Source organism: Rhynchophorus ferrugineus, unplaced genomic scaffold (genome assembly GCF_030347505.1).
Source record: "Rhynchophorus ferrugineus isolate W39M unplaced genomic scaffold, kcgeb_rfMv2 rfM1, whole genome shotgun sequence".
Lineage (NCBI taxonomy): Eukaryota > Metazoa > Arthropoda > Insecta > Coleoptera > Curculionidae > Rhynchophorus > Rhynchophorus ferrugineus.
Genome location: NW_027472580.1, coordinates 87,017,291 through 87,033,615, shown reverse-complemented (window position 1 = coordinate 87,033,615; position 16,325 = coordinate 87,017,291). Strand labels below are relative to the sequence as shown.

At 31.8% G+C, this 16,325-nt stretch overlaps 1 protein-coding gene across 3 annotated transcripts; it reads left to right on the top strand.

Annotated features, from left to right (window-relative positions):
* The first annotated feature begins 559 nt into the window (after positions 1 to 559).
* LOC143191466 (uncharacterized) lies at positions 560 to 15,312 on the top strand. 3 transcript variants are annotated; one of them, XM_076396585.1, is made up of 2 exons: positions 560 to 666; positions 12,933 to 15,312. In XM_076396585.1, the coding sequence occupies exon 2, from the start codon at positions 12,935 to 12,937 to the stop codon at positions 15,119 to 15,121; it is 2,187 nt and encodes a 728-aa protein (XP_076252700.1). In that variant the 5' UTR covers positions 560 to 666; positions 12,933 to 12,934; the 3' UTR covers positions 15,122 to 15,312. The 3 variants fall into 3 exon arrangements, with proteins under 3 accessions (XP_076252700.1, XP_076252691.1, XP_076252711.1); XM_076396576.1 differs by lacking the exon at positions 560 to 666 and adding an exon at positions 4,610 to 4,831; XM_076396596.1 differs by lacking the exon at positions 560 to 666 and adding an exon at positions 12,631 to 12,649.
* The last annotated feature ends 1,013 nt before the right edge of the window (positions 15,313 to 16,325 follow it).

Genomic DNA, 16,325 nt, shown 5'->3' with positions numbered 1-16,325 from the left:
TACAACAGAACAGTAGTAATACATTAATTAATGAAATAAAATTGTGCCAAGCATATGTAATATAATATGAAATGAATAAAAACATTTCATAAATATACATGCGAAATATTAATATTGTTATTTACGATATATGCTAAGCGTTTCTAATAAGATCTAAAAAGAAAGAGCTTGGACAAAATTATTTATTCAAGATCTGTGTGATTATTTTGAACGGATTATGAAATACTATGGGAAAATATTTTTCTCATTATAAATGAATAATATGCTGGTTCTCGATAACCTCGTTATTCTATAATATTGATAAAACTCATTAATGGGATATACCCCGCAGTCTCAACGAGCCTTTTATATATAAATTACTCACATTCTTCTTATATTGGGAAACCCGCAAATAGAAAGTTAACGGTACTTCAATAACAACCGGAATAAAAGTACCATGCGGGCATATTATACATACATTTAATTAACAGCTAAATGCACACGCAAACTTATCGGGTATAGCCCCTTAAAACTGCCGTTTCATCATCTACGAATATTATTGTCGGCTAAATAATGTTCTAATTCATTTAATGGCAATATTTTGCTAGTAATTATCGGACCAATTTATAAAATAGTATTTAGTGCGGTGAACTGTTTGGCCACAACTTGAAATTATTTGAAATAAAGGTAGGTTAAAAAATGTCCTAGTAGTAATTAAGAAAAGAAACGAGATTAAGCAAAGAAAATCTTATTCTTATGCATCATTTCCGGCTTTTCAAAGATTTCATTGTTTTTAATTTGAATCGTGTTGATGTAACACCAGTTTTGGAAACGACTTTGCGTAATTAAGGACTTTGTTTTTAGCGGTGTCCTTATAATTTTGAAAGTTGCTCGAATAATATTAGTCTATTAAAATTTTAGATTAGAAAAAAATATATTAATAATATTAGTGGTGGTATTATTTAGTAATACAAAAGAATAAATCTATTCGTCCAAAGGTATTTTATCTGCTTCAAAGTAGGCTAAATCGAAAGCAATGCAACTGCTATATCGACGCTTAAACCAAATTCAAAGGATATTTAATTTTTTTTAGGAATATTTGGGTAGATCTTTGCAAATTTTTTACTAAAACCGCCATCTTCTGTATACAATGTCGATATCGATCTTTTTTAAATGCTGCATACCATTGATATGTAATTCGGTACATTGTTTAAGTTATTTACTTATGTTATTACTGGCTTTAATTTGTCTTTAAAATAACTTAGATCCAGGTATATATCTAGGAGCACCCATCGCCCCTATCTTTTTCTCTGATGTAATAATGTTTATATTTAACACTGCTGTTTTTCTATTAAATGCACCTCACTACACTATACTACACAAGATCAAATGATTTAATTCTTTTGATTCTGTGTCCTGTTCAGGTATTATCCAAGGCTTCTTTGCTATTTTCTCCAATACAAAGAATCGCAGTCTCGCTAGCAAATCAAGACATCATGATATTTTCCATTTATGGTACATCACATGTGTAGAGTAGGTAAAGAATTGGACCCAATACACTTCGTTGTGGTACCTTCTTTCTTTTATTGTAGAGTAAGCTTCCTATTATTTGACTCTAAACATTCTCGCTCTAAGGTAAGACTTTAATGGTCCAGTGTGTTGTTTCGGTAACATTTTCTGTAGCTTATGAACAAGGACGTCATGCCAAACTTTATCAAAAATCCTTATTCTACATCTAAGAATACAGCTGAACATACCTTTTTACCTTCCTAGGCAATACGCTACGTAAACAAACTTCCCTTTCAAATACGCATAAATTCTTGAAATAAATATTAAAAATTATACTATTCTGTGCACTTTTCGCATATATAGGGTGCACAAATAAGTTATTTATTCAGAGAAAAAATAATTTTGAATCAATTTAATCTATACCTAATTACTACTTCTTAATGAGAATTGAGGTCCTTATGACAACTGGAACAAACAGTAGTCAGAAAGAACAATAAACAAAACACACATTTCATTTCTATAACTGTTTGCATTCAATGCTTGACTCAAGCATGTCAATATCAATTCACAGCGATCTCCCGTGATAATTAAGTTAAAACTTTCAATTCTGCATCTTCAAACACTTTCAACCTTTCACTATTTTTTTCTTCAGTATCAAATCCACCGCCCTTTACTTTCTGAAACCATTAAGTTATTAAGTGTTTACAGATACTAATCACAGAACGTTCAAAATTGCAGTTTTTATATTCATTACTTTTCTTGTTTGATTTGAAAAAAACTTGTTGTCGAAGTTCATTAAACACTTTTAGAAACATATAGTGATGATGTTCCGTCCTATATCATAACTGTTGATTTTGAAAGAATTTTCAGACAGCTTAGCAGTTGATGAATTAATTGTTTCCAACTACTTACATATGATGGAAAATATTACAATTATTGTGTATGGTTTCGAGATATGACACTGTTACAATCTGACATTTGAACCTTAAAAATTAAGTCCTGTACAGCGTACGGGCTGAGAAGTAGACACCTTCCTCTTTATGGGTTGATAATGAGTCAAAAGGGTTAGGACTGGACCATAGAGCGGCTGAGGCAGAACTTAAGATTCTCTATTGTCATGATGAAGAATGAATATGCCATTTACCAGTTCAATTTGGAACGTTTTTAATTATTAATGGTTTCGTCCAATTTTAGCAGCTCATAATAACAGGTCAATTGAAAAGTCCCCGGCCTACACCTAACCGGTAAACACATTTTTGGCAAAATTTTAATTCAACATAATTCCCTTCAAGGGTGATACACTGATTATAGCGACCCTCCAAGTTTTCGATACCATTTTTGTAGTACGAAAATAGGCCTTAGTTTCGGGAATCACCTCTCCATTCGACGAAAATTGCTTCCCCGCGAGCATTCTTTTGAGATCTGAGAACAGGCAATAGTCTCTGGGGCCAGATCTAAAGAATACGGTGAATGAAGAATTCGAGGTCCAATTCATGGATTTTTGCCATAACTGACTTGTGACACGGTACATTGTCTTGGTGAAGCAGCACTTTTTCTTCAAATGCGGCCGTTTTTCGGCCATTTCGTTCTTCAAATGGTCCAATAACGCTACGCAACAGTTGCTGTTGATGGTCCTTCCTTTTTCAAGGTAGTCAATGAAAATTATTCCATGCGCATCTCAAAATACAGACGCCATAACCTTGCCAGCCGACTGTTGCATTTTCCCACGCTTTGGAGCGGGTTCATCGTGACGAGGAGTATACTTTACATTATGTACTTGCATGTATTTGGTATATTTTTTTTACTATAAGAGGAATAATTGAACAAAATTTATTGAATAAAAAATATTTATGAAACAAAAGTTTATTAATCAAAATATTATCCATAATTTCTTAAAATTCTTTTTCCATCTTCCTGGAGCGACCCCAATCATAGATCCATTTTCGTAATTCAGTATTCTGAAACCTTATGGTATCCAAGCTATGCTGCATATATCTGAACAAGAGGCAGTTATATCTGATGAATAGGCTGGGTGTGGTAGAACTATTCGAGACATTATTCTTGTTGTAAATTAATATTGATGACATCTGCAGTAGCCGTTTCATTCTGTATTAACAGCTCGTAAGACAACACTACACCTGCTGATCCCACCATATGCACAGCAAGACTTGAATGACCATGAATATCCCTCTTCGGTTTCGATGCAGATGGCTTTCCTGGACCAACATGACTTTTTGCGCTTGATATAGTATAATTTTTTTCCTGACGAACATTAAACTGCGATGTTGAAATGGTTCGAAATGGCAATTTCATATCATGCCAGTTGTCCTATCGTGTGGTAGCCATTTCCTCTCCTTCTGGATCTTTATCATCGAATGAAAACATCAGACACAATTTATTCATCAACTACTGTTGAACTATCTAACAGTTCTCTAAGAATTTGAGTTGGATTTTCCTCGAAGAGTTAATCAAAATTAATCAATCGTTGACATTATATCACCACTTTTGAAAGCCGTTGAAACAAAAACCGACAATTGGATTGTAACAGACCAGCATGACCATAAGATTCTAAAAGTTTCTGATGCCAAAATTAGAACTTTCAGTGTTCAATGATTAGCGCCCGTGTATACCCAATTATTACAAGACAGAACATTACAGAACTATCGAATTTGATAGTTAGGTAAGGTTGTTTAATAGTTGTTTATATTAATATTTCGTTTTTTATTATATAATGTATATATTGTTACATGTTTAATTTATTAATTGAAAAAAGTTTGCAAAATTAAATATAAACGCAGTTATCTACTATTAAACAGAGATAATTTATATATACCACCAATATGCCTATGTTTCTTTGTGTGTTTTTTTAATGAAAAAGTGTTAAACTTAGTCTATTGTTAATTCTAGAAACTATATTTAACACTAGTTATCGTGTATGAGTATACACAATAACAAACAAAAGTGATATTCAAATATATAACGGTAGTAAATCGACCAAAACTGGAAACATCGATAACAATCCGCAATTTCACACAGGACCACAAAAAACCTTCAGACAACGAGATAATATAATTAGAGATCGTTAACAGCTGTTTCATACTTTTAAATATAAGAATGACTTTATACGAAATAAGTCTGTCTAGATGAGTGGTACGCGTTCATAGGTTTAATAACGTCACCTTGCCATAGTAAAGACTTTTTCCTACTAAATGTACGTTCACTTTTTAGTTAACAACCGGCCGTGGTTGGAACCAATTATTTTCGGTTGAATGTTTATTTACTTGTTTGTTTACTGTTGGGCAGCGTTGGAATTCTTGGATTTAAAATTGTTTAAAACTATAAGGTAGGCTAGTTATGATCTTACGTTGAATATATTGCATATTTTAACATCACAAGCAACACTAGAGGAAAGAACTTTTTATCGATTTTTAAAATATGTTCAATGCTTTATTCTTTAAAAATATTTCTATAAAGAGGATTTTTCAAAATTTAAATTTTTTTTTCGAGATATAGCTGATCTGGTGACGCGAAAGCGACTAAATTATGGCTGTTCCAAAAAAAAAATTTGTAACCATTTTTTAGAAAGAGCTAAAATAAAAATTTTGTTATAGTTTTTTGCTTTGTTACAATAGAAGAATGTATAGAGAAGGCTCACACAAAACTTCATGTAAATTGGTTCACCATATGTCTATCACCTCGAAAAAAAAACAATTTTGAGAAAACTACCTTCAAAGGTTCGTTTTTAGATGCTGCCTCACTAAAGCAGCTAGAACTCCAAAAATAATTTAAATTTAGAAAAATCGTGTTAACATCTTTATTAGATATACTTAGTACAATCTTAATTATAAATTAATTTATTACTACATTTCATTTGTACTTGGATTAATTCACAAGCAAGACGAGCGCGCGATAAATACATCCATATGTATTCCTCAATTATAAAATTATAATAACTTAAGCTGTAGTTTACACTTAAGGTATACACTTTATGTAACTTCGTATGGTTTGATTAGCTCAATATTCTCATTTCCTGCGCGTTGTCCAGTAGTTGTATCGCTTCCACGTTAGTATGATTTAGTAATCTTGTTTCGTGTTTTAATGCGAAATCTTGGATAATTTCTTAAATCCATTTGATTTCCAGGTTATCGTGCAGTTCTTCATTGATTACGTAGCGAGTAATAAATAACATTCGTGCAGGTGCTGTGGCCAATATTGATCATTCCAATTATCACTTATTTCTATCGATTTTACAGAGTTTGGTTGAGAAAATTCTTCTTAGTAAATATATAGCCTTAATAGCATTGAATTTTTGTTGTGAAAGATAAGTGTTATGGAAGATGTGAAGAAAATATGGCAGGAGATGCAAAATACCAAAGTTGATACTTATATTTTAACCTTAATAATGAATAGATGGTCATTTATTGACGAAAAATTCTTTTCATGATGATCAATACACTTTTTTATGCACTTGAATTAATCTTCTTCTTCATTAATCTTCTTCATTCTTTATTTCTGATTGACGTACCCTGCAAATATGGCTGTTAAGCATGGCTGCTTTCCTGTAGCGTATACACGTCTGGAAGTAATTGATTCAACAACTGCTAAGCTAGCTTTTTGACAATCTGAGCTGGGGCTTCGTCTCATAAGTCTTGCGTTGAACATTTTTATGTTCAATTAATTGTACATACTGAATAATTCAATAGTATTAAATGGAAATTGTTAATTCATATACAGAAATGTCAAAACCATTGAATTTTACGGTTATATGACGTAGTTTAACAGTTACTTTTGTCGATACTTGTCACACATTTTGATGACCATCATTCAATACTTTTACAAAATTTCAGAAATTTCCGATTTATTTAACTAGGTCTCTGCTTATTTCTTTTCTTTAATTTTGTTGGCTTCACCGATAACACTTAGGGGTAGTGTATTGTATTGGAAGTGTTGTTCGAAATGTTCTTTGTTTTTTTTTAATATATGATTTTTCGGTAGTGTTAGAAGCCTATTTTTTTCTGACTGATTAACATTCAATTCTGGTAGGAATATATACTGATGTTATGACCACTTGTAAAACTTAAGCGATCATATAATATTAATTAAAATGTTCTATATTATTTCATCTTTGGCTTTTTCAAGCGCAGAAAAATATTGGCCAAGCATTTTATTCTTGATATGCGAGAATTAAAAAAGTCATTTGAATCCAAACCATGGCTGTACGAAATCTCGACCCATTGGTGGTAGTGAATGAAACAATTGGTGATATGTAATTAAGAATGAACTATTCTTTGTTCCTCTAATGGCACGGTTGCCACATGTCCACATATTTCCAAGAAACAGGCGATCTTGTTGTCGCGTATGAATCATTTTGTTATTTCCAGGTTATCGTGCAGTTCTTCATTGATTACGTAGCGATAGGTATTAGTAATTAAACGACGAATTTTGTTTTGACAGCGTTGGATCACTAGTTGATTTGAATTTTTAGTGCAACCCCAAGTTTGAACACGATAGCTCCAAATTGGCTTTATAATTGACTGATAAATCAATCTCCTTGATTTTAGATTAAGTTGAGAGTACTTTCTACTATCTAACTAAGTATTTCCGACTAACTAATATAGTTGTTTTATTTTGGTTCTAGTGGGTTTTGATTTTTATTTAACACGATGTTTCCAATTTAATCCACCCTCGAGATGGATGCCGAGGTATTTATCTGATTCTACTTAAGGTATCGAGCATCCATTGAATGATATAATTAGGTTTTTATTATTTAGCCGCAATGCAAAATTAACATGAACAGATTTGGAACTATTAAGTTGAATTTTCCAATCTTAAATCCATTTGTATATTTCATTGACTGCGACTTGTACTTTTTCTATTGCCCTAGGCAGAGATATGTCATTTGCCATAATAATTGTGTCGTCAGCAAAGGTTCCATGTAGTGTTTCTTTTGTTGCTGGGTTGTCAGCACTGTAGAGCAGATACAGGAGAGGTCCTAAGACGCTACCTTGTGGAACTCCAGCCGAGATAGTCTTAAATGTCGAGAACGCCATTTCGTGCGAAACTCTAAATTTTCTTCTGGAAAGATATGGCTCCAGTAGTTGGCAATAGTTACGCGGTAACAATTTGCTCATATTTAAGGATATAAAGATCGTTTTTTTTTATTTTTAGACTAGAATACGACCATAAAGGTAATGAGGTCAGTGGACAAAAACCAGTTGTCCTTTCAAACTACCTATCAACTTTACTTCATTCGGTGGTGAGCTATAGTTCTGTTATGTCAATTTACACCCTTTTAATTCATACATTATACTCTGTTTTGTCTTCTTTCTTTCTTACAGTTTGATTCACTTGATATCAGTTTGAGATTTAATATAATTCGTGAATATTTGGCACTATTTTCTTATGGCGTAATAGTAACATTTATTTTCAAAATAATTCATTGTGTTCAAGATAGACATATTTTGCTGAAGGTTCAGACCTTGTTGAGTTTTGTTATTTCTCAAATTCCTTAATTTATTACTAATACTTACTTGATGTATCACTAATAGTGTTTTTTGATCAGTGAATTCAGCTGCTTTGATTCCTTTTAATTTAGGTATGTTACGGGTATATAAAGGATATATTCATGTTCTTTTATAGTTATGAAGAGTCCGTTTGAGAAATAATATGTAAAGCGTTTCATTCTTTTTATATTAGCATATTTGTAGATATACTGCTCGCATTAATTTTGATCATTTTTCGCTTTGAAGCCACATTTATCGAGAAGGTTGAAGTATATCTTAAATATCTTAATTTTCTATAACTGTTCCCCATAAATCCGGCAACATGGCCACAACTCTGTCTGAAAATGACGTTAATTTGACAGCGATTCATTCGATTCCTTTTCGCATTTCTTCAGCATTTCGAAACTGCGTTCAGCGAAGCTAAGCTGCATCAATTTGAACAAATGGTAATTAAAAAGCGCCGTGTCCGTTATAGCCATACGTTGTCATGCAAGAAGATTATTTTCTTTGTCGTTACCTTGTTATTTTTGGGCTTCTTTCGAAATAATACATGATTCAATTGGTTCAACTGATATAGCTCATTATTCTAGTACACCTTTCTGACCGCACCATGTGCAACAGCAAGCAAGACAGAAAATCATAAACGTTTCGTTTCTCTGTCCATGTGGATAGCTCTCCTGGGCTCATAGCAGTCACAACACATCACACAAAACTTTTTTTTCGTTTGACAAGCAAGAAGATGTTGAAATGGTTCGAAATATAAACATCGGGAAATAGTTGATTGAATTGCTAAGCTGATTTAAAGTTCTGTGAGAGTGTAAGTTGGGATTTCGTTAAATAAGTCTTGCTATTAATTGATTTCGAATATTTTGGGGTGGTCTTCTAAAATATTTTTCTTAATAACATCAAAATCACCAATTTTAGTGGTGTCAAAACGTTATAAGCATCACCATAAGTTTCTACAAGTATTTGATGGGTAGATTTATTCAAAAAAATTAATGAATGTCGCAAATGAAATTTTGACCGTTTTATGATTAACGTCTGTATACATTGAATAAAATATTTTTATCAAAAAAATTGAACCGACTTCAAAAAATAAATAGGGAACTCACTAAAAATAAAAAAATTATCAAACTTAGATGTTTATCACAAAAAAACATTTTAAAATAAAAATTAAAAAATTATCTACATAATAATCGTTGTAATAACTGAATAAAAATAATCAAAAATCTTATTTAACCTATCTACCACACGTATTTTATATTTTACTATATACACACAATTTAGCTTAATACCTAGCTAAACCTATTGACCTATTTACAATTTTATGTTAACTACTACCAACTAATTATTTTGAAGTTGGTGCCGAACCCAAATAGTTACCCAAATATTAATTTATATTTGTTTGATGGTAATTTAATTTTGTGTATATGTCACAAAATTATATTATTATTTTTGTATTATTTTGGGCTTGGCTTTTTGTGAGTTTGATAATTTTTCAATTTTTAGTGAGCTCCTTATTTATTTTTTCAAGTCAGTTCAATTTAATTGTTAAAAATATTTCCTTTTTTTCTTTTTTATATTTACTATTATACTTTTCTGTGAGATATTTACCAATAAATTACGCAGATATTTTATTTAATATTACAATGTATAGGCTAAATAAAGGTGAAGCCCGTATGAGAAAAATAGGAATAAAGAAACAATGATTGATATTAAGGAGCGCTTAAGCCCTGGGGTCTGCTAACTAACCTAGGTGATTTGATAAATGTTCTTTTAACTAAATAAGAAAAAGTTATTGTCCCCGCCATGAATCGAACCCGCGACCTCCGTTTGGAAGCTAAACGGTTTAACCATTACACCATAGAAACAATTATCAGTATATAGTTAGTGCTCAAAAAGCAATCCGACTGGCTTTTGCACTGAACGACTTCCAATTTTCCGTCACATCAGCTCAACAATATCATTATATACAAATATCTGATTAGTTTAAATAAACATATGTGAAATTTGAGCGTTTCTCTCGATTCCTTATATAGAAAAATACCAAAACCAGAAAATTTAAGAGTTGGATTCGATTTTTAAATAATTATTTATATTAATACATTTCCACCAAACTACAATTTGTTATTATTTGATCAAATTTCGCACGTTTAAAAGGTATACAAGAACCTAATAATTATAAATACTATCAGATGCATCTGATGATGCGTTGATAAAGTACATGTTTTAAAACCAATGTTACGTCAGACTACTGCTTGATAATGGTAAAATGTGGTCATTAATCTTGATAGCATGATGAATAAGGTTTACCAAATAAACGGTTTTACATTTGATAAAAATATCTTTTGGTAAAAGATTTAGCGTGAAAATTGTTGTGAATTTAGCATTTGAAAGATACAAAGAAGATATATATATATATATATATATATATATATATATATATATAATAATATATAATAATATATATATATATATATATATATATATATATATATATATATATATAATATATATATATATATATATATATATATATATATATATATATATATATATATATATATATATAATATATATATATATATATATATATATATATATATATATATATATATATATAATATATATATATATATATATATATATATATATATATATATATATATATATATATATATATATATATATATATAGTTTCGCACGAAATGGCGTTCTCGACATTTAAAACTATTTCGGCTGGAGTTCCACAAGGTAGAGTCTTAGGACCTTTCCTGTATCTGCTCTACAGTGCTGACAACCCAGCAACAAGAGAAACACTACATGGAACCTTTGCTGACGACACAAATATTATGGCAAATGACATATCTCTGCCTAGGGCAATAGAAAAAGTACAAGTCGCAGTCAATAAAATCTACAAATGGACTTAAGATTGGAAAAATACTGTTGAAGCAAAAACTTGGCTTGATGCCGAGTATCTGGACACTGCCCTAGAAAAATCTACCATCAAGGATTGGTATGTTAAGTTTAGACATGGTGAAATGAACACTGAAATCGGTGAACGCAGTGGACGCCCAAAAGAGGCTGTTACCGTTGAAAACATTAAAAAATCCACAAAATGATTTTGAATGACCGTAAATTGAAATTGAATGAAATAGCAGACACTCTAAAGAAATCAAGTGGACGTGTACATCATATCATTCACGAATATTTGGGTATGAGAAGGCTATGTGCAAAATGGGTGCCGCGCGAGCTCACTTTTGATTAAAAACAACGACGAGTTGATGATTCGGAGCAGTGTTTGAAGATAATCAAGCGTAATAAACCCGAGTTTTTGCGTCGATATGTGACAATGGATCAAATATAGCTCCATTATTTCACTCCGAAGTCCAATCGACAGTCATCCGAGTGGACTGCACAAATGAACCCTCCCCAAGGCGTGGGAATAGTTTTCATTGATTACCTTGAGAAAGGAAGGTCTATCAACAGCGACTATTACATAGCGTTATTGGACCGTTTGAACGAAGAAATTGCCGAAAAACGGTCGCATTTTAAGAAAAATTAAGTTCTGTTTCACCAAGACAATGCACCGTGTTACAAGTCAGTTAAAACGATGGCAAAAATCCATCCATCCACCGTATTCTCCAGATCTGGTCCCAGCGAGTGTTTCCTGTTCTCTGAAGAAATTTTCGTCGAATAAAGAGGTGATCGCCGAAACCGAGGCCTATTTTGAAACAAAGGACAAATCGTACTACAAAAATGGTATTGAAAAGTTCGGGGGTCGCTATAATCAGTGTATCACCCTTAAGCGGAATTATATTGAATAAAAAAAAACTAATTTTGCCAAAAAAATGGGGTTTACTATGGTAGGCCCTGGAGTTTTCAATTTACCTGTTATATAGATATAAATGTATATACGAGATATAAAGATTAATATTTTTTTATATGATATAATATAATTGGTGAATATTTGACCATTAACAATTTATTAATAAATAGTAAAATAGTTCCTAATGATGATATGATAAAGAATGCTAACATATATCACTTCCCACTCAAGCTATTCCTACGAGTTAAGAGAGGTGTGCGAGAACATATCAAGGTGAAACAGTATTGTTAGGCAAATTATTTTTACCAACGTATTTATAAATATATCATTTAGAACGATATATATTACTCTTACGAGTATAACACAAAACAAGACACCAAAACAACACTGAAGAGATGAAGTCAATCAATAAAATCGTATAACATTATGGTTTTAACATATTTAAAGTGGTCTTAGAACAAAAAAAAATGATGAAAGACATTATTAAAAGAAAAAAATTGAAATAAAAATGCTTGAATGGTTACATAACCAGAATCATCATAAAATGAATTGCGACATAACAACACTCAGTCATACATTAATTACTTAATTAATAATAACTAACATTCGCGCAGGCACTGTGGCCAATATTGGTCATTCCAATTATCATTTATTTCTATCATTTTACAGAGTTTGGTTGAGAAAATTCTCCTTAATAATTATATAGCTTTAATAGCATTGAATGTTGGGTGTGAAAGATAAGTGTTATGGAAGATATGAAGAAAATATGGCAGGAGATGGAAAATACCAAAGCTGCTACTTATATTTTAAGCTTAATAATTAATAGACGGTAATTTATTGACGAAAAATTCTTTTCATGATGATCAATACACTTTTTTATGCACTTGAATTAATCTTCATTTTTTATTTCTGATTGACGTACCCGGTAAATATGGCTGTTAAGCATGGCTGCTTTCCTGTAGCATATACACGTCTGGAAGTAAATGATTCAACAACTGCTAAGTTAGCTTCTTGACAGTCTGAGCTGGGTCTTCGTCTCATAAGTCTTGCATTGAACATTTCTATGTTATATTTACATATATTTGTATAAATTTAATTATTTTCTGTTTTAGGTATGGATACAATTTGGAGGATAATCATCTTGTCTATAAGTTTGATTCTGTTCCCATCTGTTTATGGTGAAAAATGTTCTCACACTGTCAACGACGAGAACGTTACAATATTATGCCAGAATGCCACCGTCGATGACTACTTAGATAATATTTTCGAGATGAAAATTAATATTAGGGACTTTCTGGATGATAACACTACCAACATCAGTATTCGGCTAAATAATTGCAACTTCAGTCATGTAGATGAGTGGATTTATACGCCTTGGGAAGAATACATGAAGCAAGTCGTTGAGCTGAGAATAACCAATTCATCCGTTAATCATATACGATCGTTATCTAAATTTAAGCAGTTAAGAATACTTGATCTAAGTAGCAATAACTTAAGTGATTATACATTCTTAAGCAGGATGACAAGTATTACCCATTTACATTTAGGCCATAGCAATTTCTCACCGGACAGTTTCTTGTTTGCTTATATAATGCGGGAGACAACCAAACTCTCCATCCTTGATCTTAGCTATAGTAATTTAACAAATTTCACAATACCGATTAACGTCAGAGGTGCTATTAAAGGTTACGATTTGAGCCATAGCGATAATTTAACAGAAATAGTATTTGAAAGCTCTTTAGGTGATGTTAGACCTTATTTGAACTTTGATGGTAATCGGAATCTTCGAAAAATTCAACATACGTACAACGAAAATTATTTTATTTGCGTGTCTAGTCTTGACTGGTCAAATTCACACGTAAATTTCACTGATACTCTTAAAAACATTCGACTGTCTGATAAAATTATCTTGAAAGACAATTATTTACCAGTTCTTAACGAGACAACGTTGAATTTAACGCGTTTACGTTTTCACTGGTGCCTCAATGACCTAGGACTATCGATTGACTTGTCTAATACAAGCTTGGCGAACATATCAGACGGTTTCTTCAATGAGCAGCTATTGAACGAATTAAATTTGAGTTTTAATAATCTGTCGACGTTAGAATATCCGTTGTTCCTCGAGTCACAATTGGTGTATTTAAACTTATCCAGTTCAAACATCTCGAGCCTTAGTCCGAATGTTTTTAGTAATCTTACTGTTGAAACTATTGACCTCTCCAATAACAACCTGCGCTGGCTTGATGGCATATTCAGCAGAGCCCATACCATCAAAAAGATCATTTTGTCGTCAAATCCTATCGCTACTATTACCAAGAGTGCGTTCAAGAAATGTAGAGATTTGGAAAGCCTCGACCTAACCAACACTTACGCCCTCTACAGTGGTAACGTCTTCGCCACCTTGCCGAGCTTGAGAAATTTCAATGCCAGTTTCAGCAAGTCTCTCTATACTTCAGAAATTCTCAATATGAACCTATCGAATTTGACTATTGTTAATTCCAAGTTAGATAAGTTGAATTCGAGCAGTTTCAAGGGATTTTACAAACTAAAAAAGTTAACCTTCGTCAATTCGTCAACATCTGGAATGAGCGAGGACGTCTTCAAGGGCTTATACAGTTTAAGAAATATCGATATCAGAGGACTGAGTGATCTAAGCGTCGATCTTAAAATATTTAAGCCACTAACATACCTGGAGGTCCTCGATCTATCCAATTACAAACTGAAGAAACTGCAAACTAACCTTAAAACTTTACAATCGCTTAAAACATTAAACTTGTCGTCAAACGCATTGAGCTTGGAGAAGGATTCATTTTCCGGTTTGACAAAACTGGAAATTCTATGTCTCACCGACAACAAGTTGTCCAGTTTACCGGCAGGACTGTTTGCACCCCTGGAGAAGTTAACGCATCTGTACCTGAACAAGAATGATTTACAGCAACTCGCTTCTGGGACATTTTCGAATCTGAATAACCTTGAAGTCTTGGATTTATCGAACAATGGTTTATACCGTACCAAACTTCATATATTGGTATCAGTATCCATGATCAAAATGCAATATTTATATTTGCAGAATAATAATTTAGGAAGTGAGTACGCTCATGAAGACAGCAACATCAGAAAGAATGAATTCAAATTAATATCTACACATCCTTCGCTAAAACAGATTGACATTAATAACAATGAATGGCAGTGTAACACTTTAATCGATTTGGTAGTTATATTTAGGGATCGAAATATTTCTTTTGTACCTGCGAAGCCATCATACAAAGAGACAAACATAAATGGTATCAGTTGTTCTTAAAAATCTTCTTAACAATATACTTAAAGAAGGCTGTGAAAATCGCATTCAATAGTTTTTATTTTCGCTATTATACAGAAACAGTATTCTGGAGAATATGTGTCTAGGTATATTGATTCCATTGTATTCGACAGTTTTAATATATTGTATTATATATAGATATAGTTATTAAATAAATTATACCATTCAAATAATAGGTTAGTTTTATTCTCAAAATCAATCCCATGAAATTTGTGAAATCGCCATTATCAAGAAAGCTTTCCAGTAATATTTAGACCGGGAAAGACTGAACTATCCAACCCTTACACTCTTTACAATGGCGATATTTTTGCTACCTTTTCAATTTTGAAAGTGAGTTTTAAGAAGTCTTTCTATATATCAGAATTTGCTCGATTTCTCAATGGGAAAAATGTAATTGGCGTCGATTTATATGCTAAAAATACACAAAGGGGCTCTAGAATGATATCATTTAAAAATAACGAGTTGCATAAAGCAGCTGCTGAACTAGGATATAACTACATGTCAAGAAAGCAAAATTATCGGCCGACTGATTCAAATAAATCTACAGACTTTTTGACAGACCAAATTTTCTCATAGCCAGAAATAATCCTTCAATCTATATGAAACAAATTTTTCATGTAAGTTCTGATAATTTAGTAGTGATTCTCCCTCTAAATGAAAACATAAAAAAGTATAAAAACATCTAACACTAAAACATAAGTGGAAAGCATTTACAAAATAATTCATCAATCGTATTTAGCTGAATATATCTGACATGAATACTCAAGTCAGCGGAAGAATTAAATGTTGAAGCACAAAAGGCTGCTTGGAATGATACCCCTGAAATAAAAAGGAAAACCAAGGAAATGAATTATTTCAAAAAAATTAAACAAATAATAGTTGAAAAGTAAAAATTATTAAAAAATAGCAACAAAATAGAACACCTGTAAATAAAAGGTTAAATAATAATACACGGTTATAAGGTTGAAAAGGAAACTATTTAAAAAAAGCTAATCCATAAATAATTATCTGCGAGATATAACAGATGATAGAGAAACAAAGAGAAAATTGGGCATGCAACTATCAACAGAAAGCCGAAATATTTGCTGATCATTTAGAACAAACCAAACCAAACGAATATAATTTATCGATTATCTAGTGCGAAAATCTACTTGTAATACTAAAAGAAGTCCCGAGAGTTATAAAA